The sequence below is a fragment of the Rhinatrema bivittatum genome, chromosome 4 (genome assembly GCF_901001135.1).
Source record: "Rhinatrema bivittatum chromosome 4, aRhiBiv1.1, whole genome shotgun sequence".
Lineage (NCBI taxonomy): Eukaryota > Metazoa > Chordata > Amphibia > Gymnophiona > Rhinatrematidae > Rhinatrema > Rhinatrema bivittatum.
In genome coordinates, this window is record NC_042618.1 from 39,954,535 (window position 1) to 39,977,057 (window position 22,523).

Genomic DNA, 22,523 nt, shown 5'->3' on the forward strand with positions numbered 1-22,523 from the left:
ATAAAATTCAAAACTCTCTGCCTTTTAGACAAGCACATGAATAAACAGGCTCCCAAGTACCCATCCCAACTTTTCTTCTCCTACACACACACACAAGGGAATACTGGACCTCCCAAATGGATTTTTTTCATCCCTAACTCTGTCTTCTGCCAGACTGTTCTGTACAGGACATTTTGCTTTCAGCAGTTGTGCATTAAAAATTTGGAACAAAAGTACCATTATTTCTATGACTTGAGCCATGTTAGATTTTCCCCTGAAAGTCAGATAAGGCATGGATTTTCAGCCAGGTCTTACCTGCAAAGACTCGCAGTCCTCTTACCTAACTACCCAAACTTCTAATTAAGAACTTTAAGTTATACACCACTGGGTTCCCAATTTTATTCTAACTGTAAATTTGATTCTAACTGTGCAATTGTTTCAAATGTAATTCTCTTATTTAAATAGTTGTAATCTACCTTAAGTCCATTATTGGTAAAAGGCAGATTATCAAATGTCTTTTTTTTATTGACCTTTATACCAGTTCAATCTTATGTAATGATACCATAGTATGCTTAACATTTTTGCACCAAGTATAGTATATATTTTACAGATATTAAAAGGGGAAGGGACTATAGTTTCTGCATGTGATCTGCACCCAAAATAAGTTCTCTGAAAGTCTCCTGTGCAATAGGTGACTAGTTTATGTAGAAGAGATTGCATGAACTATTGAGACACAAACAGAATCTCATATGCCAATCCTCCTATAAGGAAGAACTTTCTTCAAGATACAGTTCTTAATTAAGGAAAATCTATGCTTTCTTTCTAAACTAAAGAGCTACTCAGCAAACAGCTACCTAGAAGCAGTATACCAAAATACTAGCAGAATCTGTACTAGCTGAAATCTTTCCCAGGAGGAGGCTGGGAAATGTCATACTGGGTACAGAACATGGGTCCATCAAGCCCAGTATTCTGTTTCCAATCCAATCCAAGTCACAAGTACCTGGCAAGTACCTAAACATTAGATAAATCACAAGCTACTAGTGCTTATTAATTACTGTAATAGCAGTTTATGGATTTTTCCTCTAGGAACTTAGCCAAACCTTTTTTAAACCCATTTAAGAACATAAGAAATTGCCATGCTGGGTCAAGACCAAGGGTCCATCAAGCCCAGCATCCTGTTTCCAACAGAGGCCAAACTAGGCCACAAGAACCTGGCAAGTCCCCTAGCAGAGGCCATTCCCCTAAGTCAACTTGACTAATAGCATTTAATGGACTTCTCCTCCAAGAACTTATCCAAACCTTTTTTGAACCCAGCTACACTAATTGCAATAACCACATCCTCTGGCAATACATTCCAGAGCTTGACTGTGCATTGAGTGAAAGAATTTTCTCCGATTAGTCTTAAATTTGCTACTTGCTAACTTCATGGAGTGCCCCCTAGTCCTTCTATTATCTGAAAGTGAAAATAATCGATTCACATCTACTCGTTCAAGAACTCTCATGATTTTAAAGACCTCTATTATATCCTTTCCAGATCATTTATAAATATATTAAAAAGCACTGGACCCAGTACAGATCCCTGAGGCACTCTACTGTTTAACATTTTCCACTGTGAAAACTGACCATTTAATACTACTGTTTCCTGTCTTTTAACCAGTTTGCAATCCACAAAAGGACATCATCTCCTACCCCATGACTTTTTAGTTTTCTTAGAAGCCTCTCATGCAAGACTTTGTCGAACGCCTTCTGAAAATCCAAATACATCACAAACACTGGTTCACCTTTGTCCACATGTTTATTCACCCCTTCAAAAAATGTAGGAGATTTGTGAGGCAAGACTTCCCTTGGGTAAATCCATGTTGGCTGTGTTCCATCAAACCATGTCTATCTAAATTTTTTGTGATTTTATTCTTTATAAAAGTTTCCACAATTTTTCCCGGCACTGAAGTCAGGCTCACCAGTCTATAGTTTCCTGGATCACCCCTGGATCCCTTTTTAAATATACGGGTTACATTGGCTTCCAATCTTCAGGTACATCAGATGATTTTAATGATAGGTTACAAATTAATTGAAATAGGTCTGAAATTTCATTTTTTAGTTCTTTCTGAACCCTAGGGTATATACCATCTGGTCCAGGTGATTTACTACTCTTCAGTTTGTCAATCAGGCCTGCCACATCTTCCAAGTTCACTGTGATTTGGTTCAGTTGATCTGAATCAACACCCATGAAAACCTTCTCTGAACAGGTATCTCTCCAACATCCTCTTCAGTAAACACCAAAGCAAAGAAATCATTTAATCTTTCCGCGATGGCCTTATCTTCTCTAAGTGCCCTTTTAATCCCGTGATCATCCAACGGTCCAACCGACTCCCTCACAGGCTTTCTGCTTTAAATATATTTTAAAAAGCAGAGTTGCTTACCTGTGATAGGTGTTCTCCCATGACAGCAGAATGTAGTCCTCAAATGTGGGTGACATCAGGATGGAGCCCAATCATGGAATACTTTTGTCAAAGTTTCTAGAACTTTGACTGGCACACTAAGCATGCCCAGCATGCCACTAACCCTGCATCCAGCAGGGGTCCCCCTTCAGACTCGTTTGTAGCAAAAGTACGAGTGAAAAATAAAATAAAATGTAAGCAAACCCAACTCCGTGGGGTGGTGGGCGGGTTTCGTGAGGATTAACATCCTGCTGTCCTGGGAGAACACCTGTTACAGGTAAGCAACTCTGCTTTCTCCCAGGACAAGCAGGATGGTAGTCCTCACATGTGGGTGAATAGCGAGCTACAGGATGCCTGAATAGAATGAACCAAAAACACCCAATGACATGCAACAGGCACAACAACTGGGGTGGTTTTGGGTAGGAGGGCAGCCTGAGTTTCTCAGTGGGTCACAGGAAGGAAGTTGAGTTATTAAACTGGAAACAAATTACGCAGGACAGACTGGCCAAAGATGGAATCTTGCCTGCCAGCCTTGTCGAGACAATAATGAGATGCAAATGTCTGGAGAGAGCTCCCTGTGGCAGCTTTGCAGATGCCAGCAAGAGATACAGAATGGAGGTGTGCTACTGACGTTGCCATGGCTCTTACTGAATGCGCTTTTACACGTTCCTGTAGTGGAAGGCCTGCTTGTTGGTAGCAGAAGGAAATGCAGTCCGCCAGCCAGGTGGACAGGGTCTGCTTGCCCACCGGAACTCCCAATTTGTTTTTATCGAAGGAGACAACAGTTGGGTGGACTTTCTATGGGCTGCAGTGCGGTCCAAATAGAAGGCAAGAGCACGTTTACAGTCCAAGGAATGCAGAGCCTGCTCACCTGGCTGTGAGTGAGGTCTTGGAAAAAAGGTGGGAAGTATTATCGACTGATTTAAGTGGAAATCAGAAACTACCTTTGGTAGGAATTTAGGGTGAGTGCCGAGTACCATACGATCGTGAAGAAGTTTGGTATACGATGGGTATGTTACCAGCGCCTGTAGCTCATTGACTCTGCGAGCTGATGTTATAGTAACTAGAAAGATCACTTTCCAAGTGAGATGTCAAAGCTTGCAAGAATGCAGGGGCTCGAACGGAGGTCACAGGAGCCGTGCTAGCACTACATTAAGGTCCATGCTGGAACCGGAGGGCGCAGTAGAGGCTTAAGTTGTAGCAAGCCTCTCATACAGTGTCTTACAAGGGGTTGCGCCGAGATCGGGGCATTTCCTACACCTTTGTGGTAAGTGGATATGGCGCTGACATGCACTCGGATGGAGGAAGTTTGCAGGCCAGACTCCAAGAGGTTCCAGAGATAGTCCAGGAACCTTGTTGTGGGGCAGGAAAAAGGATCTATTCCTTGTGTGATGCACCATGAGGAGAATCTTTTCCATTTGGAACGATAAGATCTCCTAGTAGAAGGCTTTTGTGAAGCTACGAGGACGTGGGACACTGTCAGAGAGGTTAAGGGATTGTAGTATTAACCTTTCAACATCCAAGCTGTCAGACAAAGGGAGTGAAGGTTCGGATGACTCAACAGCCCGTTGTTCTGCATTATCAGAGTTGGATCTGTGCCCAGGCGAACTGGCTGCTGGACTGAGAGGTTGCGTAGGATGGGAAACCAGGGCTGACGCGGCCAGTGAGGGGCTATGAGGATCATTATGCCCCCATCTTGCCGTAACTTCACTAGAGTCTTGCTGACGAGTGGAAGTGGAGGGTAGGCATATAGGAGACCCATTGACCATGAGTGGGCGAAGGCATCTCGTGGTGGTGAGTTGTGGCTGCGGTGCAGAGAGCAGAAGGTGTCCAGTTGCGATTGTGAATTGACGCAAAGAGGTCTATGTGTGGGCGGCCCCACTGGTGTTCTCTACAGTGGGATCTAGGGACCATTCGTGGGGATGAAAGGTCCGGCCTGAGGTTGTCCGCCATCACATTGTCCATGCCTGCCAGGTAGGTCGCTCTCCGTAGCATGGAATGGGAGAGAGCCCAGGCCCAGATCTGAGCCGCCTCTTGGCATAGCAGGTAACAGCCTGTGCCCCCTTGTTTGTTGAGGTACCACATTGCTACCTGGTTGTCTGTTTGAATTAGGATTATCTTGTTGGAGAGGCAATCCCGAAAAGCGAAGAGGGCATATCGAATTGCCCGGAGCTCCAGAAAATTTATCTGGTAGCTTGCTTCCTGTGTGGTCCAGGTGCCCTGGGTTAGGAGGTTGTTGACATGGGCTCCCCAACCCAGGCTGGATGCATCTGATAGAGTAATTTAAGGTTGCGGAGGCTGGAAGGGTAGTCCTATCTGAAGATTGGACTCCTGTATCCACCAAGCTAGTGAGAGACGAAGCTGGTTGGTGACGTGGACAATGTGGGACATGTGTTGATTTGACTGGGACCACTGGTACTTTAAAGTCCATTGTGTTATTCTCATAGCTATTGGGGTTACATGAACCGTGGACGCCACGTGACCTAACAAGGTTAGCAGATGATGAGCTATGGTTGTTTGGCGCGTCTGCACTGCTTTGGCCAAGGTTGATAATGTGCGTGCTCAGTCCTTGGGAGAAACGCTTTGGCCTGGATAGTGTCTAGATCTGCTCCTATGAATGAAAGGGTGCGTGATGGAGACAGATGTGACTTGGGGTAGTTTATTAGAAATCCCAAGGATTGTAGTAGGTTGATGGTGAAATGGAGGGAGTGGAGTATTCCTGTCGGAATGGACCTCTGAGGAGCCAATCGTCTAGATACAGATAGACGTGAATGTAGTTTTGTCGCAGGTGAACTGAGACTACTGCGAGGCATTTCGTGAATACACAGGGTGCTGATGCTAGGCTGAATGGCAGCACCCATTATTGGAAATGATTACAAACCTGAGGTATTTTCAATGAGGAGGTTATATGGCAATGTGGGCATAAGCTTCCTGAAGATCTAGAGAGCAGAGCCAATCTCCCCATTGCAGTAGAGGAAGCATGGTGCCCAAGGTTACCATTCTGAACTTTTCTTTGCGGAGATGTTTGTTTAGGGCACGTAAGTCCAGTATAGGACAAATGCCGCCTGATTTCTTTGGAATTAGAAAATACCGAGAGTAGAACCCTTGACCCCACTGCAGCTGAGGTACCGGTTCGACGGCATTGGACTGCAGGAGGGTCGAGAGCTCTGTTTCAAGAAGTGAAATGTTTGGTTAGACTCCACATTGGACAAGGTGAAAGGTTCGATGGTAGCATGTGGAAGTTCAGATGGTAACCATGGGTGACCACAGAAAGGACCCATTGGTCTGTTGTAATTGTGTGCCATATGTTGGCAAAATGGCACAAGCGGCCTCCTACTGGAATGGCTGGGGGTTGATTTCTGCCCTCTAGTAAGGTGTCAAAACCCCGATGTTGGACCAGTCTGTGGGGCTGGTTGGGGTTTGGGGTCCTGGGTTGTTGAGGCTGACCTCTTTGGGAAGGTCTAGGCTATAGAGTACGGGATGGAGGTGGATAATACCTACGTGGCTTATAGGATATGCTCCTAGGATTCTGCCGAAAAGGCCTCTTGGTAGATGGGAAGTCCGAGGGGAGAGTGGACAGCTGGCGCAAAGTGTCATGGTAATCTTTTAATTGCGCTGTTTCTTGAATTTTGTCACCAAATAAATTGTCCCCTGTACATGGAAGGTCTGCCAACCTTTCTTGGACTTTCTGGCATAGGTCAGAGGACTTGAGCCATGCCCAGCGTCTGGTGCTTATGCCTGCTGCCAATACTCTTGAGGCAGTTTCAAAGATGTCGTATGCTGCCCTGACTTCATGCTTTCCAGCATCAAGTCTTTTCTGAAGAATTGTGGTGAGCCCTTCCTGATATCCATCTGGTAGGGTTTCAGAGAATTCTTGGAGTTTCTTCCAAAGATTTCTTGAATACTGAGTGATGTGTAGCTGATAAGCCGTATACGTGCCATCAGCATAGAACTGTGGAAGACTCTTCGTCCGAAGGCGTCCAAGGATTTCTGTTCTTTACCTAGAGGGGCCAAAGAACGAGGCCAGAATCTTTTGGCTTTCTTTTGGGCAGACTCAACGACCACAGATTGATGGGGCAGTTGGCTTTTTTGTAACCCCGGAGCTGACTGGAGCAGATAGGTGGTATCAGTTTTTCTATTCACTGGTGGAACTGTGCCAGGGTGTGCCAGGTGCGATGTAACAAATCAAGGAGCACTTCATGTACTGGAACTGCCATGACCTCCTTAGGGCATTCACAAATTGTAGTACCTCAAGCATCTTATGCCTGGCATCCTCCTCCATTTGCAGTTTAAAAGGGATCGTTTCAGATATCTCCTTAATGAAGTTTGCAAATGTGAGGTCTTCAGGAGGGGAGCAGCGACGTTCTTCTGGGGGTAAAGGCTCTGATAGGAGTTTTTCTGAGTTCTGAGTGTCAGAAGAATCATCACCCCAGGGGTCATATGGTGTATCTCCAGCACCATGTGGCTCTTCAGATGGAGGTACGGGTCCAAATCCAGCCGGATCTGGTGGTGGCACCGATGGGAAAGTTGGAGGCACCGATGTGGGCACTGAAGACTGTGATGGCATCGATGGAATTGGTCCTTTCGATGGATGTCGGGGAGGCAACAGACCCGATGGCCCTGGAACAGTCTCTGGCATCGGTAAAATTTGTTCCTCATTCGAGGACAACGGAATAGGCATCGGTGTCTGTGGACTTGGAGGTGCCGATGGCATGGAAGGAGCAGGCACCGATGGCAATGCACCAATTAAGGCATCTAGGGATTGAGAAGCAGAGCCAGCATGGTGGGCATCAGTTCGGGTGTCGGCATGGGAGCTGGTGCCGGTGGAGATTGGAATCCCCGAAGTGCCTGGAGTACTGCCTCTTGGACCATCCGGTCCAATTCCTCCCAGAAGGCTGGCGTTGGTAGCACGGCCACAGGGGTTGGAGGCTCGGAAGGCATTGCTGGAGGGTCCACATATATCAGTGGAGTCTCGGCTCCCAGCACCGGTGCTGGTGGGGAACATCTCGGTGTCCCAGGGTCCAGAGGGGGATGGGGCCTCTTCTCCCCGGGACTTCTTGGTCGGTGGCTCTGTCGATGCCTTTCTAGTGGTGTTATCGGAAGAAGGCTCACGTCGATGGTGGTGATGGGGTTTTTCCCAATGTTCGGTCCGGTCCTTCTCTGGCACCGAAGAGGAAGATGTCGATACCTTCGAACGTGAAGAAGCTGGTGAAGGATGGTCACCGGTGTCTCGATAGCGCTGAGACTTCAATGGCGACAGAGTCATTGAAGAGGAAGGCTTCCGAATTGGTGTAGCCTTGGCTGGGGTTGACAGACATTCGCTTAAAAATGTGCTCCATCTTTTCCAAGTGAGCCCTGCGGCCTTTTGGCATCATATGGGCACAGCTAGTGCACTGTTGGATGTCGTGAGCGGGCCCCAAGCACAAGACACATACGTTGTGAGGGTCCGTAATGGACATGGGTCCTCGGGCACTCGGGGCACTTTCGGAACCCGGTTGCCATCTTTTTTAGAAAAAATAAGGGCAGCGCGCGGTCAGTGGCCGTCGGGGCACCGAAGAAAGCACCACCGGGAACCGACCGCAAGGGACGAGGTAAACTTACCGGCGTCAAAGGAGGTCGGTGCTCGATGGGGGACCCCTGGATGGGGCAAAATTTTCAAATTTTTGAAAAAAGTTTCCGTGAGGAAATTTTGTGAGGAATTTTCACAGAGCTCCAGAAATCCGCGAGTTACTGCTGCGTGGAAAAAAAAAGAGATGGAAGGGGGACCCCTGTTGGATGCACGGTTAGTGGCATACTGGGCATGCTCAGTGTGCCAGTCAAAGTTCTAGAAACTTTGACAAAAGTGTTCCTTGATTGGGCTCCATCCTGATAATGTCACCACATGTGAGGGCTACCATCCTGCTTGTCCTGGGAGAAAGTTTTTATTGTGAGTTTTTGCCTCTATGACCAACTTCTTTACAAATTTTTTCTTAGCCTTAAATGTCTTACATTTAACTTGCCAATGCTTACGCTATATCCTATTTTCTTCTGATATATCCTTCTTCCAATTTTTGAATGAAGATCTTTTGGCTAAAACAGCCTCTTTCACCTCATCTTTTAACCATGCTGGTAATCATTTTGCCTTCCTTCCACCTTTCTTAATATGTGGAATACATCTGGTCTGTGCTTCTAGGATGGTATTTTTGAACATTGTCCACGCCTGTTGCACACTTTACCTTCGTAGCTGCACCTTTCAGTTTTTTTCTATTTCTCTCATTTTATCAAAGTTTCCTTTTGAAAGTTTAGTGCTAGAGCTGTGGATTTACTTACTGTACCCCTCCCAGTCACTGATTCAAATTTGATCATATTATGATCATAATTGCCACAATGAATATATATGGGATATATCTGCATAGCTTATATATGCAATTATTTCACAAACACGTTTATTGTGGATGTCTGAAACCTGGACTGGATAGGATCGAGTGTGTAGGAAAAGAGCGAGAAAGTAGAGTTGCTTATCTGTAACAGGTGTTCTCACAGGATAAGCTGGATGTTAGTCCTCACATGTGGGTGACATCATCAGGATGGAGCCCTCACGGAACACTTTATCAAAGTTTCTACAACTTTGATTTGGCACACTGAGCATGCCCAGCATGCCACCTAACCCTGCATCCAGCAGGGGTCCCCCTTCAGTCTCATTTTTAGTAAAGTACGAGCGAAAAATAAAATAAGAAAACGGAAACAGACCCAACTCCACGGGGTGGCGGGCGGGTTTCGTGAGGACTAACATCCTGCTGTCCTGTAAGAACACCTGTTACAGGTAAGCAACTCTGCTTTCTCACAGGACTGCTTGTCCTCACATGTGGGTGATTAGCAAGCTACAGGATGCCCGAATGTCATATAGCCAATATACCTAATGACGTGCAACAGGCACAACTGAGGTAGTTTTGGTGAGTTGGGCAGCCTGATGATCTTCCTGGGTCGCAGGAAGGAGTTGGGTTATTATATGGGAAACAGGTTATGTAGGACTGATTGGCCGAAGATGGAATCCTGTCTGCCAGCTTTGTCAAGACAATAATGAGCTACAAAAGTATGGAGGGAGCTCCATGAGGCAGCTCAACAGATGTCAGCAAGAGGAACGGAGTGGAGGTGAGCCACTGACGTTGCCATTGCTCTTACGGAATATGCTTTAACACGGTCCTGCAGAGGAAGAACTGCTTGACGATAGAAAAAAAGAAATGCAATCTGCTAGCCAGATTAAAATGGTCTGTTTGCCTACCGAAGTACCCAATTTGGTTTTATCGAAAGAGACAAATAGTTGGGTGGATGACCTGTGGGCTGCAGTACGATCTAAGTAAAAGGCAAGAGCGTGTTTGCAGTCCAAGGAGTAGAGAGCTCGCTCACCTGGATGTGAGTGAGGTCTGGGAAAAAAGTTTGGAAGAGTAATACACTGAATTAAATGAAACTCAGAGACTACTTTTGGTAGGAATTTAGGGTGAGTACGGAGTACTACACGGTTGTGAAGGAACCTAGTGTAAGGTGGATATGTAACTAGTGCATGTATCTCACTGACTCTGCGAGCGGGTGTTATGGCTATTAGAAAGATCACCTTCCAAGTGAGATGGCGAAGCTCGCAGGAATGTAACGGCTCGAAGGGAGGCTTCATAAGTTGTGCTAGAACAACATTAAGGTCCCAGGTAGGAACTGGAGGATGTAGGGGAGGTTTAAGGTGTAGTAAAGCCTCTCATGAAGCAAGCTACGAGTAGTTGTGCTGATATTGTGATGTTGTCGATACCTTTGTGATAAGCCGCAATAGCACTAATGTGTACACATATAGAGGAAGTCTGTAGTCCAGATTCCGAAAGATGCCATAGGTAGTCCAGGAATTTTACTACGGAACAGGAAAAAGGTTCTATTTCCTTTGTATCGCTCCACTAGGAAAATCTCTTCCATTTTGCACGATACGATCTTCTGGTAGAAGGCTTTCCTGAAGCTACGAGGACTTTTGAAACACTGTCTGAAATGTTTAAAGATTGCAGAGTCAACCTTTCAATACCCAAGGTGTCAGGGACAGTGAATGGAGGTTGGGATGACGTAATAGACCATTGTTCTGCATTATTAGCATTGGGTCCGTGCCCAGGCAAATGGGTCCGTGCCCAGGCGAATGGGTGGATGGGAAACCAGATCTGACGCGGCCAGTGAGGGGCTATGAGAATCAGTGTTCCCCTGTCCTGCCGTAACTTCACAAGAGTCTTGCTGATGAGTGGAAGTGGAGGGTAAGCATAGAGGAGACCTATTGACCACAAGTGGGTGAAGGCATCCCGTGGGGGAGCTTCGTGGCTGCGGTGTAGAGAATAGAAGTTTGCTATTTTGCGGTTGTGTATTAACGCAAAGAGGTCTATGTGCAGAAGGCCCCACTGGCGAAATATGCGTTCTGCTACTGTGGGATTCAGGGATCATTCATGGGGATGAAAGGTCCGGCTGAGATTGTCCGCGCCTGCCAGATAAGTTGCTCTCAGTAGTATGGAATGGGAAAGAGCCCAGGCCCAGATCTGCGCTGTTTCCTGACATAGCAGATAAGAGCCTGTGCCCCTTGTTTCTTTAGATATCGCATTGCAACTTGATTGTCCGTTTGGATGAGGACTACTTTGCTCGAGAGGCAATCCTGAAAGGCGAAGAGGGCATATCGAATTGCCCGGAGTTCCAGAAAATTGATCTGATGCTCGGACTCCGCCTTGGTCCAAAACTCTTGGGTTTGGAGGTTGTGGACATGAGCTCCTCAACCCAGGGGAAATGCATCTGTGGTTAGTATAATTTGGTATTGTGGAGGATGAAAAGGTAGTCCTACAAGGAGATTGGACTCCTGTATCCACCAATTCAGGGAGAGACGCAGCTGATTGGTGACGTGGACAATGTGAGACATCTTTTGACTTGACTGGGACCATTGGGATTTTAAAGTCCATTGTGACACTCATGGTTAATCGAGCCATGGGAGTTACGTGAACTGTGGATGTCATGTGGCCCAGTAAGGTCAAGAGATGATGAACCGTAATGGTCTTGCGAGACTAACAATCTTGCTAGGATGGATAAGGAGCGTGCTCTGGTCCGTGGGAAGAACGCTTTTGCCTGGACAGTGTTAAGATCTGCTCCTATGAATGAGATTTTTTGAGATGGAGTCAGATTTGACTTGGGATAGTTGATAAGGAACCCCAGTGATTGGAGCAGGTTGATTGTGTAATGGAGGGACTGAACTGCTCCCGTTTCAGTTTGAGCCCTGATTAGCCAATCGTCCAGGTATGGATAGACGTGGACATTGTTTTTCCTTAAATGGGCTGCTACAACTGCCAGGCATTTTGTGAAAACCCTTGGGGCTGATGCAAGCCCGAATAGTAGTACATGGTATTGAAAATGGAATTGACCTACTGTGAACCGGAGGTATTTGTGATGAGGAGGATAAATCATGATGTGCGTAAGCCTCCTGCAGACCCAGGGAGCAAAGCCAATCTGTTCTTTGAATCAGTGGGAGCATGGTACCCAAGGTTACCATTCTAAATTTTTCTTTTTTGAGATATTTGTTTAGGGCACGTATGTCCAAAATAGGATGAATGCCTCCTGATTTTTTTGGAATCAGGAAGTAACGAGAGTAGAACCCTTGACCCTAGTGCTGTAGAGGTACTGGTTCTACAGCAGTGGATTGTAGAAGGGTCAAGAGTTCCACTTCAAGGAGCAGGGAGTGGATGCTGGGGTTTGAGAATGGATGGGATATCCCGTTCGGCAGTATGGTGAGAAAGTTTAGATGGTATCCTTGGCTTATTACAGTTAGTATCCACTGATCTGTTGTAATGGTGTGCCAGAGATGGGAGAAGAGGCACAAGCGGCCTCCCACTGGAAAGGCAAGAGATTGGCTGTTGTTCTCTAGAAGAGAGTCAAAACCCCGAAGTTGGGCCTGTCTGCAGGGCTGGTTGGGTTTTTGGTGTCCTAGTTTGACGAGTCTGGCCTCTTTGTGGAAGTTTAGATTGTCGAGGACGAGATTGAGGTGGATAATATCTTCTCGGTTTATATGTAAACCGTCTAGGATCTCGTCTGAAAGATCTCTTTGTCGTGGATGGATAATCCGGAGGACAAGCAGACAACTGACGTAGGGTGTCGTGGTGGTCTTTTAATTGTGCAACTGTTTCTTGGACTTTAGTTCCATATAAGTTGTCACCACAACATGGTAGGTCTGCAAAATGATCCTGGACCTCGTCGTAGGTCAGAGGACTTAAGCTATGCTCAACGCTGTGCATCGATACCCGCTGCAGAAACCCTGGAGGCGGTGTCTACATTCATCTGGGGGTGAAGGTTGTGAAGGTAGATCATCTGAATCAGAGTCAATAGTATCAACTCCCCACGGATTATCAGGGTGGTCACTGGCACCTCCAGGACCTTGAGGTTGATGTAGAGGTCCAAATCCAGCCAGATCTGGAGGTGGCACAGATGGGATTCCAGGTGGCATCGATGGAGGCAGAGGATGGTGAAGGCATCGATGGCATCAGTGTTTTCAAAGGACGGTGCGATGGTATGAAACCAGATGGTCCCGGTGTTGGTTCGGGCATCGGCCAATCCGGTTCCTAGTCCGAGGATAAGGGTATCTGCATCGGTGTCAGTGGCTTCGCAGGGGCTGATGGTACAGCTGGAACTGAAGGAAGAGCACTGATTAATGAATCCAGTCTATCCAGAAGAGGAGCCAGCATCAACAACGTGGGATCGGGCATGGGGACTGGTGCTGGTGTAGACTGGAAAGATCTTAAAGCCTGAAGCACCGCCTCTTGGACAATCCTGTCCAATTCCGCCCGAGAAGCTGGCATGGCTATTGGGGGTGGAAGCTCAGAAGGCATAGCCAGAGACTCTACTGGTGGTGGTTGAGTTCCAAATCCCAGCACCGATACTCGTGGGGAACGCCTCAGTGCCCCGAGTCCAGACGGGGATAGGGCCTCGTCTCCTTGGGCCTTTTCGGTCGGTGGCTCCGTCGCCGATGTTGATGGCTTTCTAATTCCAAATCAGAGGAGACATTTCGTCGATGATGGTGTTGATGTTTCTCCCGATGATCAGTGCGCTGTTTGTCTGGCATCGAAGATGAAGATTTCAATGCTTTGGACTGAGAAGTGGAAGGTGACGGGACATCACCAGTGGATTTTTGCAATTTAGGCTTTGGTGGTGACTGAGGATAGTCTTTGAGGATAGAGGGTTTTGACTTGATGTTGGTTTAGTAGAAGTCGATGGAGAAACCTTAAAAAGGAGTTCCATCTTCTCCAAACGGGCCCTGCGGCCTTTTGGAGTCATTTGTGAACAGCTTGTACACTATTGTACGTCATGAACGGGTCCAAGACACAGAACACACACATTGTGCGGGTCTGTGATGGACATAGTTCTTGGGCACTCGGGACATTTGTGTAACCCGGTGGCCATATTTTTTGAAAAGAAAAACAGTCGCACGGTCGATGACTGAATACCGTGAGAGGAAATCTCCGGGAACCGACCAAAAAACGATGGAAATAAACTTACTGGCATCAACGGTGGTTGGTGAGGGACCCCGGGATAGGGAAAAATATATGAAATTTGAAGTTTAAGTTCCGTGAGGAAAGTTTGTGAGGTAAACTCACAGAGCTCCGGAATCCGCGAGGCTACTGCTGCGTGGAAAAAGAGACTGAAGGGGGACCCCTGCTGGATGCAGGGTTAGGTGGCATGCGGAGCATGCTCAGTGTGCCAAGTTAAAGTTCTAGAAACTTTGATAAAGTTCCATGAGGGCTCCATCCTGATGATGTCACCCACATGTGAGGACTACATCCTGCTCGTCCTGTGAGAATCATTGCTTTAAATTGAATTATCTATTGGTTAACTGGGTTAGAAGTAGGATGTTACTTTGCTGAAATTACTTTGGAAGGAAACTACACTTCAGAAAGTTCTCACTGTATTAAATGAGTTACCATAATTGTATCAGTAGCTTTTCTATACAGAATATGGTACTCATCTAACAAATCTGCATATTCTTTTATTTGTACTTGTTTTACCCAGTAGTTTCCTCCTGCTCCTTTGAGCTTCCAGCTCAATCAGAACCAGGGCTGGTATTAGCACCATGGAGTCATCATTTGCAATTGCTCAGGGAATTTTCTCCCTATTTTATATCCTCTCCCAATTTACCTTAGTTTAGGCTTCAAGCAACAGTCCTCAGCTGGGGGTGATGGTACCAGGGCTCCTTCAGGAATCCTGCAATTATGGCCCTAAATCTGACTACTAAGTGTCACCATTGCACAAGATCTCCCTTCCTCCCTCAAAAACTGCTGTGAACGCTGCCTCCACAGCATCCCCAGCCCTGGTTAAGACAGACTTGAGCTGGGTACAAAACCCAAGTCCCTCCACTGCCACTGAACAACCAGTCCACCCTTGCATGATTTAAAAAAAAAAAAAAAAAAAAAAAAAAAAAAAAGCAAAAAATTTTACACAGTGACTTTTTTCATCCTAGATCAACATGCCCATATATACAGCTTCCTTTTGGAGTTATTCGTGTACTTTAACAACTAGTTATGTGCACATTATCCAATTTTTAACATGTGTACTATGAAGTCTGCAAGTTATGTGCATAACTCCAAAATGAATGAAACAAATGCACATCCCTAATAAATAGGGTAACTTCATAAAATCATTTTGCTTTGAGATTTTATTGCATGAATCTACCCCTTTCTGCCATTCAAAACTTAATATTACTATTCAAAGCCTTCTCTAGCAGAATGCTAATGCTTTTAGGGTTAATTTTCAAACTGTCAGCACTGGGACAAAGACCTTACCCGTGTACTTTTCCTTTGACACTCTCCACTGGTACAACGTACACATGGTCACTTGTGCCTGCTTTTTGTGCAGATAAAATTTTACTGGAAAAGTACATGCGAAAATTTGAAAACATACCATGAGCATACTTAACTGCATTGAGTGAACAATTTTCAGACAGTCAATTTACCGGGGTAAAATGTTTTTTTTTTCACTAGTGTAACTTGTTTGAAAATGATGGTCTTAGTACATAAGGACAATGATGCATCAAAAATTTCTCACCTTTGGTACAGATAAAGAACCAGACGGAACAGTGGGGGAAGGAACAGTCTGAGGCTTCTGCTGAGTCCTAATTGGTTCCTGAATCATAAGAGTGAAGTTTAGCAAATGCATACCTCATAAGACAGCCTCTTTCATTAATCACCCAATAAGCTTAAAAAAAAACCATAGGCTGTGATGCATAAGGGTGGAAACCTCACTATGAGCCATTTGGGACTAGGAACTCAGAGCTCATACTCCAAGCGCTAATTGCCAGCAGAGATGCAGTTAGCAGATCAGGTGCTCAGACACTGTGAGCTGCTTTTTGTTAGCATCTTGATTTATTCACAATATAGATTAAAATGTTATATTATTTATATTTACTATTCTTTGCAGCTTGCAACTTTATACTTATTTTTATACCCCCTTTCTCCATCGCAGCAATAAACTTTTTGCCAGCTCTCCGAACCAGGAACATGTGCACCCCCTGAACCTAGCCAGTAGATGTCAACGTTGTGTAATGGCTGGGACTTCTCACCAGGAAATGATTCCTGCCTCTGCAGTATTCTCACAGCCCCTGCCCACTTTAGAAACAGGAACTGAGATCAGGAATCAAAGTCAAGTCACCTTCACAGAAGTGCATAGAGCTGCCACCATCTGGCTGCTCAAAGGCACATATTCTAAGGAATCTGAGGGGGCACCTTTTACACGACTACTGAACAAGCAAGCAGCTGTCATGTATGCAGTGTATATTTATAACATATTACTTTGGACAATGTACAGGCTAGTAGTCATGCTTACTTCTTGCTGCTGTTCTGAAATTATTGTAACAGACAGTGATGGAGTAACTTCTGGTCTGGGACCTGGTATCTCCTGCTCACTTATGGAATTTGTCTGCAGCAAAAAAATAGCAAAACAAGTAAACAGAAAACTGATCTGAATAAGGGCTTAAATAGATTATATGTAATCAATACCAAAGAGATTGAAATTATAAATCAAAAACAAAAAAAGTGGATAGTGCTATACCATCGCTGCTGCCTCAGATCACTGAAATGCTATACTAAATGTGTGAGACCGATGGAAATTCAGAATAGTGCATGTTTGAAGCAGGTGAATCTCTCTAGAGGGGGTGGTCTTCTTTGTCAACTCCCTAAGATTATAGTGCAGCTGTCCTTGGTAACAATCTATAGCAATACTCATGTTATAGTTTACTATAATTTACATTGATACCCACTTTTTGTCATTTAGACGTTTGGTATGGATTACTGTGACTCTACATCTGACTATTCTATGGGACTACAACCTACCACAAAACCTACTTAAAACACAAACTAGATTTAGTAAATTAGCTGCTACAAATTAAAGGAAGAAAGGTGTGATATGTTACAGTTACAGAACTACAGAGCAAAGGGAGCTGCATAGTGATCTTGGTCGATACTATGATTGAGCTCAGAGGTTATTCTTAGATGCTTTGGTTAAGAATAAGGGCAAAACATTTGAGCAATGAATATTGGCCGCTCAACGACTTAAAACAGGAAAGCTGTTAACAGTTAAAATGTCATTTGCAGATACTTTGTTATATTTATGAGCGAGGTTTTGAGTTAACAGACATGAAACCTCGAAACTGATTATTATCTAAAATGTGTATATTACTTGCTCACTGAGCTCCATTCTTAGCAGAGAACAGGATATGGTTTGACTGACTGTGAAAAGCATTTTTATGTAATCTAGTTGGTTACTGAGCAGTGGAAAGGAAATGTTAAAAAAATAAAAAGGAGCAGAGAGCTCACTAGTTTTAGAATGACAATTTTATGAGATTAGGAAACAGAGTGAAGAGGCAAAGCTGCCAGCAGAACTTACTTCTTCCCAAAAGGCTAGCAGAGAAGATGTAGACGAAGAAGAAACAGAATCCTTTGTTGTACAGATATGAAGGATAAAAATGATCGATGATCACCCACAAGAAACTGTGCAAAGACTACATGACTAAGATGCCTATGGCAAACTCAGTATTCATATTTATAGAACTGATATTACAAGATATGGCATTGCAAGTTTTGTAAGTGTGCTTTAAATGAAGCTGCTTACCTGTCACAGGTGTTCTCCTAGGACAGCAGGATGTTAGTCCTCACAAGTGGGTGACATCATCAGATAGAGCCCGGCACGGAAATTTTCTGTCAAAGTTTCTAGAAACTTTGACTGCCATACTGAGCATACCACTATCCACACGTCGAAGCGGGGTTTCTCTTCAGTCTTGTAAGTAGATTATGAAAAAATAAGACAAAAAAGAAAAACCCAACTTCACGGGATGGCAGGCAGGTTTCCTGAGGACTACCATCCTGCTGTGCTAAGAGAACACCTGTTACAGGTAAGCAACTTCGCTTTCTCCTAGGACAAGCAGGATGGGAGTCCTCGCAACTGGGTGAATTCCTAGCTACAGGCTGGACCCAAAAAAACAATGGAACTAACAGATACCAAACCAGGTGCCAATGGGCCCAACAGAGGTGCTGTTGGTAACAGAAGGGACAGCATGAACTCAAACCAGGGCCTCAGGCAGGAAGAGTTGGGTTCATAGCTGAAAGAGAATTTTGAGGACAGAATGGCCGAATCTGCTATCACAATGGCTGTCCCTATCCTGACAATAATGAACTGCGAAGGTGTGGAGAGAACTCCATGTCGCAGCCTTGCAGATCTCCCCCAATGGAACTGCACACAGGTGGGCCACAGAAGTCGCTGTGGCTCTAACAGAATGAGCCGTGACATGCTCCCCCAATTGCAGTCTCACCTGATCGTAGCAGGAGATGCAGTCCGCTAGCCAGATGAAGTCTGCTTAACAATAGCCACCCCCAGCCTGTTAGAGTCAACAGAGACAAATAGCTGGGTGAACTGTCTATGGCCTGCCATCTGGTCCAAGTAGAAGGTTAAGGCCCTCTTACAATCGACTGTGTGCAGCACCCTTTCCCTTTCGTTGGAATGAGGCCTAGGGAAGAAAGTGGGCAAGACAATGGATTGGTTAAGATGGAAATCTGTTACCACCTTCAGCAGGAACTTGGGGTGAGTGTGCAGAACCACCCTGTCATGGAAAAACCTTGTGTAGGGTGGATAAGTCACCATGGTGTGCAGCTCACTGACTCTTGTGTGCCAATGTGACTGCTACCAAGAATATGACCTTCCATGTCAAATACTTGAGTAGAGGAGCGCAGTGGTTTAAACGGTGGTTTCATCAGCTGAGCTAACACCACATTAAGGTCCCAGGATACCGCTGGGGTCTGTAGGGGAGACCTTAGTTGAATCAACCCACGCATGAACCGCTCTACTAACGGCTGCACCGAGATGGGCGAACCATCTACCTCCTGGTGGTAAGGGCATATGGCATTCAGATGCACCTGAACTGAGTTGGCTTTAAGGCCAGCTTCCGAGAGTTGCAGCAGATAAGCCAGGTGGTCTCGGGTCGGGCAGGAGAAGGGATCAAGGCCCTTCTGCTCACACCAGACCGTAAACCTCCTCCATTTCAATGCATAAGACTTCCTCGTGGAAAACTTTCTTGAAGCCACGAGGACCCGAGACACCTTCTCTGATAGATCAAAAGGCTGCAAGATCAAAAGGCTGCAAGATCAAGTAAAAGAGACCACATCACCGAAACCCTAGCAGAGTTACACTGGTTACCTGTGGAGCAGAGAATACAATACAAAATACTTTGCATCTTACATAAATTAATACATAATGAAAAAGCGGATTGGCTTAACACAGCCCTCCGTGTACACATACCAAACAGAAACCTAAGGTCAGCGAATAAAGCACTCCTTGCTATCCCATCAATTAAGACAGCAAGACTAACTCAAGTAAGAGAGAGCACTATCCTTGGCTGGACCCACACTGTGGAACTCCATGCCACTAGAGTTAAGATTACAAAAAGACAACAAAATCTTCAGAAAAGGCTTAAAAACTTGGCTATTCAAGCTAGCCTACCAAATAGAGAAGGAGAAACAGTGAGGCAGGCAAAGTATGAGATATGAACAAATAAAGTGTGTAGCTGTATTTCGATTTGTTTTTTACTCTACCTTCTCGTTCTTCACAAGATAAGAAGTTGACACTTATAAAATTAGATCTGTTTTTAAACTGATAGTTCCCGGACAGTATTGCATCACACCCCAATTGTATCATTGAGAAAACTATGTACCGAATCATTATGGCACGCATGTAAATTAATGTCTCTCAGCATCCTTATTTTATGTGCCTTATTGTAAACCGTTGTGACGGATCCTTCCTAACGACGGCATAGAAAAGATTTAAATAAATAAATAAATAAAAATAAACTTTTCAACATCAAGGCTGTAAGGGACAGGGCCCGGAGGCTGGAGTGGCGCAACTTACCCTGATCCTGCGTGAGGAGGTCTGGGGCAGTCCTGAGATGGATCGGGTCTGATGGGAAAGATCCCGCAGAAGGAGGAACCAAACCTATCTTGGCCAATGGGGGCCTATGAGGATCATAGTCCCCCGGTCCTGGTGAAGCTTCAAGAGTCTTCGTTACCAACGGAAGTGGAAAATATGCATACAGGAGGCCTATCCCCCAGTGAAGGGCAAAGGCATCTGTGGCTGGCTTGCTGTCTGACCTGGACAGGGAGCAGTACTGAGGGATCTTCCTGTTGTAGCAGGAGGCAAATAGATCCATGTCTGGGGCTCCCCAGAGACGAAAGATCCGTTCTGTCACCTCCTGATTCAGGAACCACTCATGGGGCCGGAAGGTGCGACTCAGTCTGTCCGCCAGAGTGTTCTCCACACCGATCAAGTACACAGCCCGGAGCAACATTCCCTGAGACAGTGCCCATATCCAGATCTACATCGCCTCTTAACAAAGGAGGAAGGACCTGGCGGCCCCCTCCTTGTTGATATACCACATGGGTACCTGGTTGTCTGTCCGAATGAGGACCACTTTGTTGGATAGCCAATCCCGAAAGGCCCACAGTGCGTACTGGATTGCCTGCAGCTCCAAGAAGTTTATCTGACACAAAACCTCTTGGGTGGTCCAGAGACCCTGGGTGTGAAGGCCTTCTACATAGGCACCCCACCCCAGGTTGGATGCATCTGTGTTAATTACAATCTGAGTTGAGGGAGACTGAAATGGCACAACCCTCTCTAGAATGGATGGGGATCTCCATCAATACAGGGAAGCCCTGAGTGAGGGGGAAACCTAGATGTGGACCTGAAGGGCTTGGGTGGCCTGCTGCCTCTGGGAGCACAGTGATCACTGAGCTCGGTGCATATGCAGGCAGGCGAAAGGGGTGACAGACAGTTGCGGTCATGTGCCCCATAAGCTGCAGCATATGCCTCGCAGACACCAGCCGGCATTGCTGGACCTCCTCTGCCAGGGACAGCAACGTACGCACCCTGTCGCAGGGCAAGAAGGCCTTCGCCTGCGTCGTGTCCAATATGGCTCTTATGAAATCCAGCCGTGGCGACGGATGGAGATGAGACTTCAGATAATTGATTAAAAACCCCAGGTATTCCAATACCCAAATGGTCCAGCATAGCGACCATAACGCTCCTGCCTGAGTGCCACTCTTGACCAGCCAGTCGTCCAGGTATGGAAAGATCTGGATCCCCAGCTGGCATAGATAGGCAGCCACCACAGTCAAGCACGTTGCGAAGACCCTTGGCGGAGATACTTCCTGTGACTTGGTGGAGATACTTCCTGTGACTTGGTGGAGATACTTCCTGTGACTTGAGAAGATCTCGATGTGGGTGTAAGCGTCTTTCAGATCAAGGGAGCAAAGCCAGTCTCCTCTTTGCAAGAGGGGAGTCAGGGTGCCCAAGGATACCATCTTGAACTTTTCTCTTTTGAGAAACTTCAAGGCACGTAGATCGAGGATGGGATGGAGGTCTCTTTTTTTTTTTATTTGAAAGAAAACAGAAGAGAATAAAACCCCCATTCCCGCTGCTCCTGAAGAACAGGCTCCACTGCCCTGGCCATTAGAAGGCCAGAGAGGTCCACCATGAGCAATTCTGGATGTGAGATGGGACCACAAAGTGGGCACTGGGGAGAATCTGGTGGAACAGCCACAAGATTCAGCCTGAAGCCGTGCCGGATGATAGACAGGACCCACTGATCCAAAGTCACAGATGGCCACTGGTCCACAAAGAAACTGAGCTGGCCCCTGAACACTAGGTCCTCCGGCACCGGCAGAAATCACTGGCTTATGCTCCCTCGCAGTCAGTCAAAACCCCTTAGCAGGGCTAGCCTCGGGTGCTGGCTGAGGCCCCGCTGTCGAGATCTGCCCCTAGCACTCGCCTGCTGTAGTCGGGAGCGAGGGGCAGGAGGATAAGTACTTCCTTTGCCAATAGAAGGGCCTCCTCGGCCTAGGCCGGAAAGACCTCTTAGATGGAGAGGCCGACACACTGGCCAATAAATGCTGGAGGGTCTCATGGTGATTCTTCAGCTGTGCGACTGCATCCTTTTCTTTGCTCTGCAAGCCAGGATCCAGGGCTTGGATTGAGCTTTTTCCTGCACCCAGCCCTCCATTGGACCCTCTCCTCCTCCTCCACCTCGTGGCTGTTGACCCCTCCCCCAGCTGGAAGACTGCCCTGCTTCTAACGACTCCGCCTTTAAATCTCTGTGCTGGATGCTAAGACTCATATTGATGACATCACTGTTGAGCGACACAGAAGAGAGTCATCTATAAAAATCTAACCAGGCCAGGCGTCACGCGCCGAAGGTGCGCGACAAAGGGGCCTGCCCCTTTGAGCGCCCCTTCGTGCAGCCCCTTCGGACTGCCCTGAAGGACCCTAAAGTACAACACGGACCTCCTTCTCGCCCAGCAGTCCCTGTTGACCCTGAGGTATCGCTGCTCACTTGCCAGCCTCTCAGCCAAGACCCATCCGGCTCCAGGACCACCCTGCTCCAGGCTCCAGGACCTCCGAGTGAGTGGGCACCTCCCCAAAGTGCCTATCTCACCTCTCACAGGTGTTCATGAGCCTGCCTCCCAGCCACTGGACTACTCCCCCTAACACCTTAAATTGCTCTATTCTGTTTTATGTGCATGTTACCTACATGTTATCTAAGCTGTA

The 22,523-nt window shown here is 46.3% G+C and overlaps 1 protein-coding gene across 1 annotated transcript in view; it reads right to left on the reverse strand.

The window, feature by feature from the left end:
- The window catches only part of CDC42BPB (CDC42 binding protein kinase beta), a 412,316-nt gene that overhangs the window by 75,444 nt on the left and 314,349 nt on the right, over positions 1-22,523 (reverse strand). Inside the window, exons 23-24 of the mRNA XM_029597996.1 lie at positions 16,263-16,355; positions 15,486-15,563 (exon numbers count right to left, since the gene is read on the reverse strand). Of these exons, the coding sequence (XP_029453856.1) occupies positions 15,486-15,563; positions 16,263-16,355 (171 nt within the window). The remainder of the gene's footprint in view (positions 1-15,485; positions 15,564-16,262; positions 16,356-22,523) is intronic.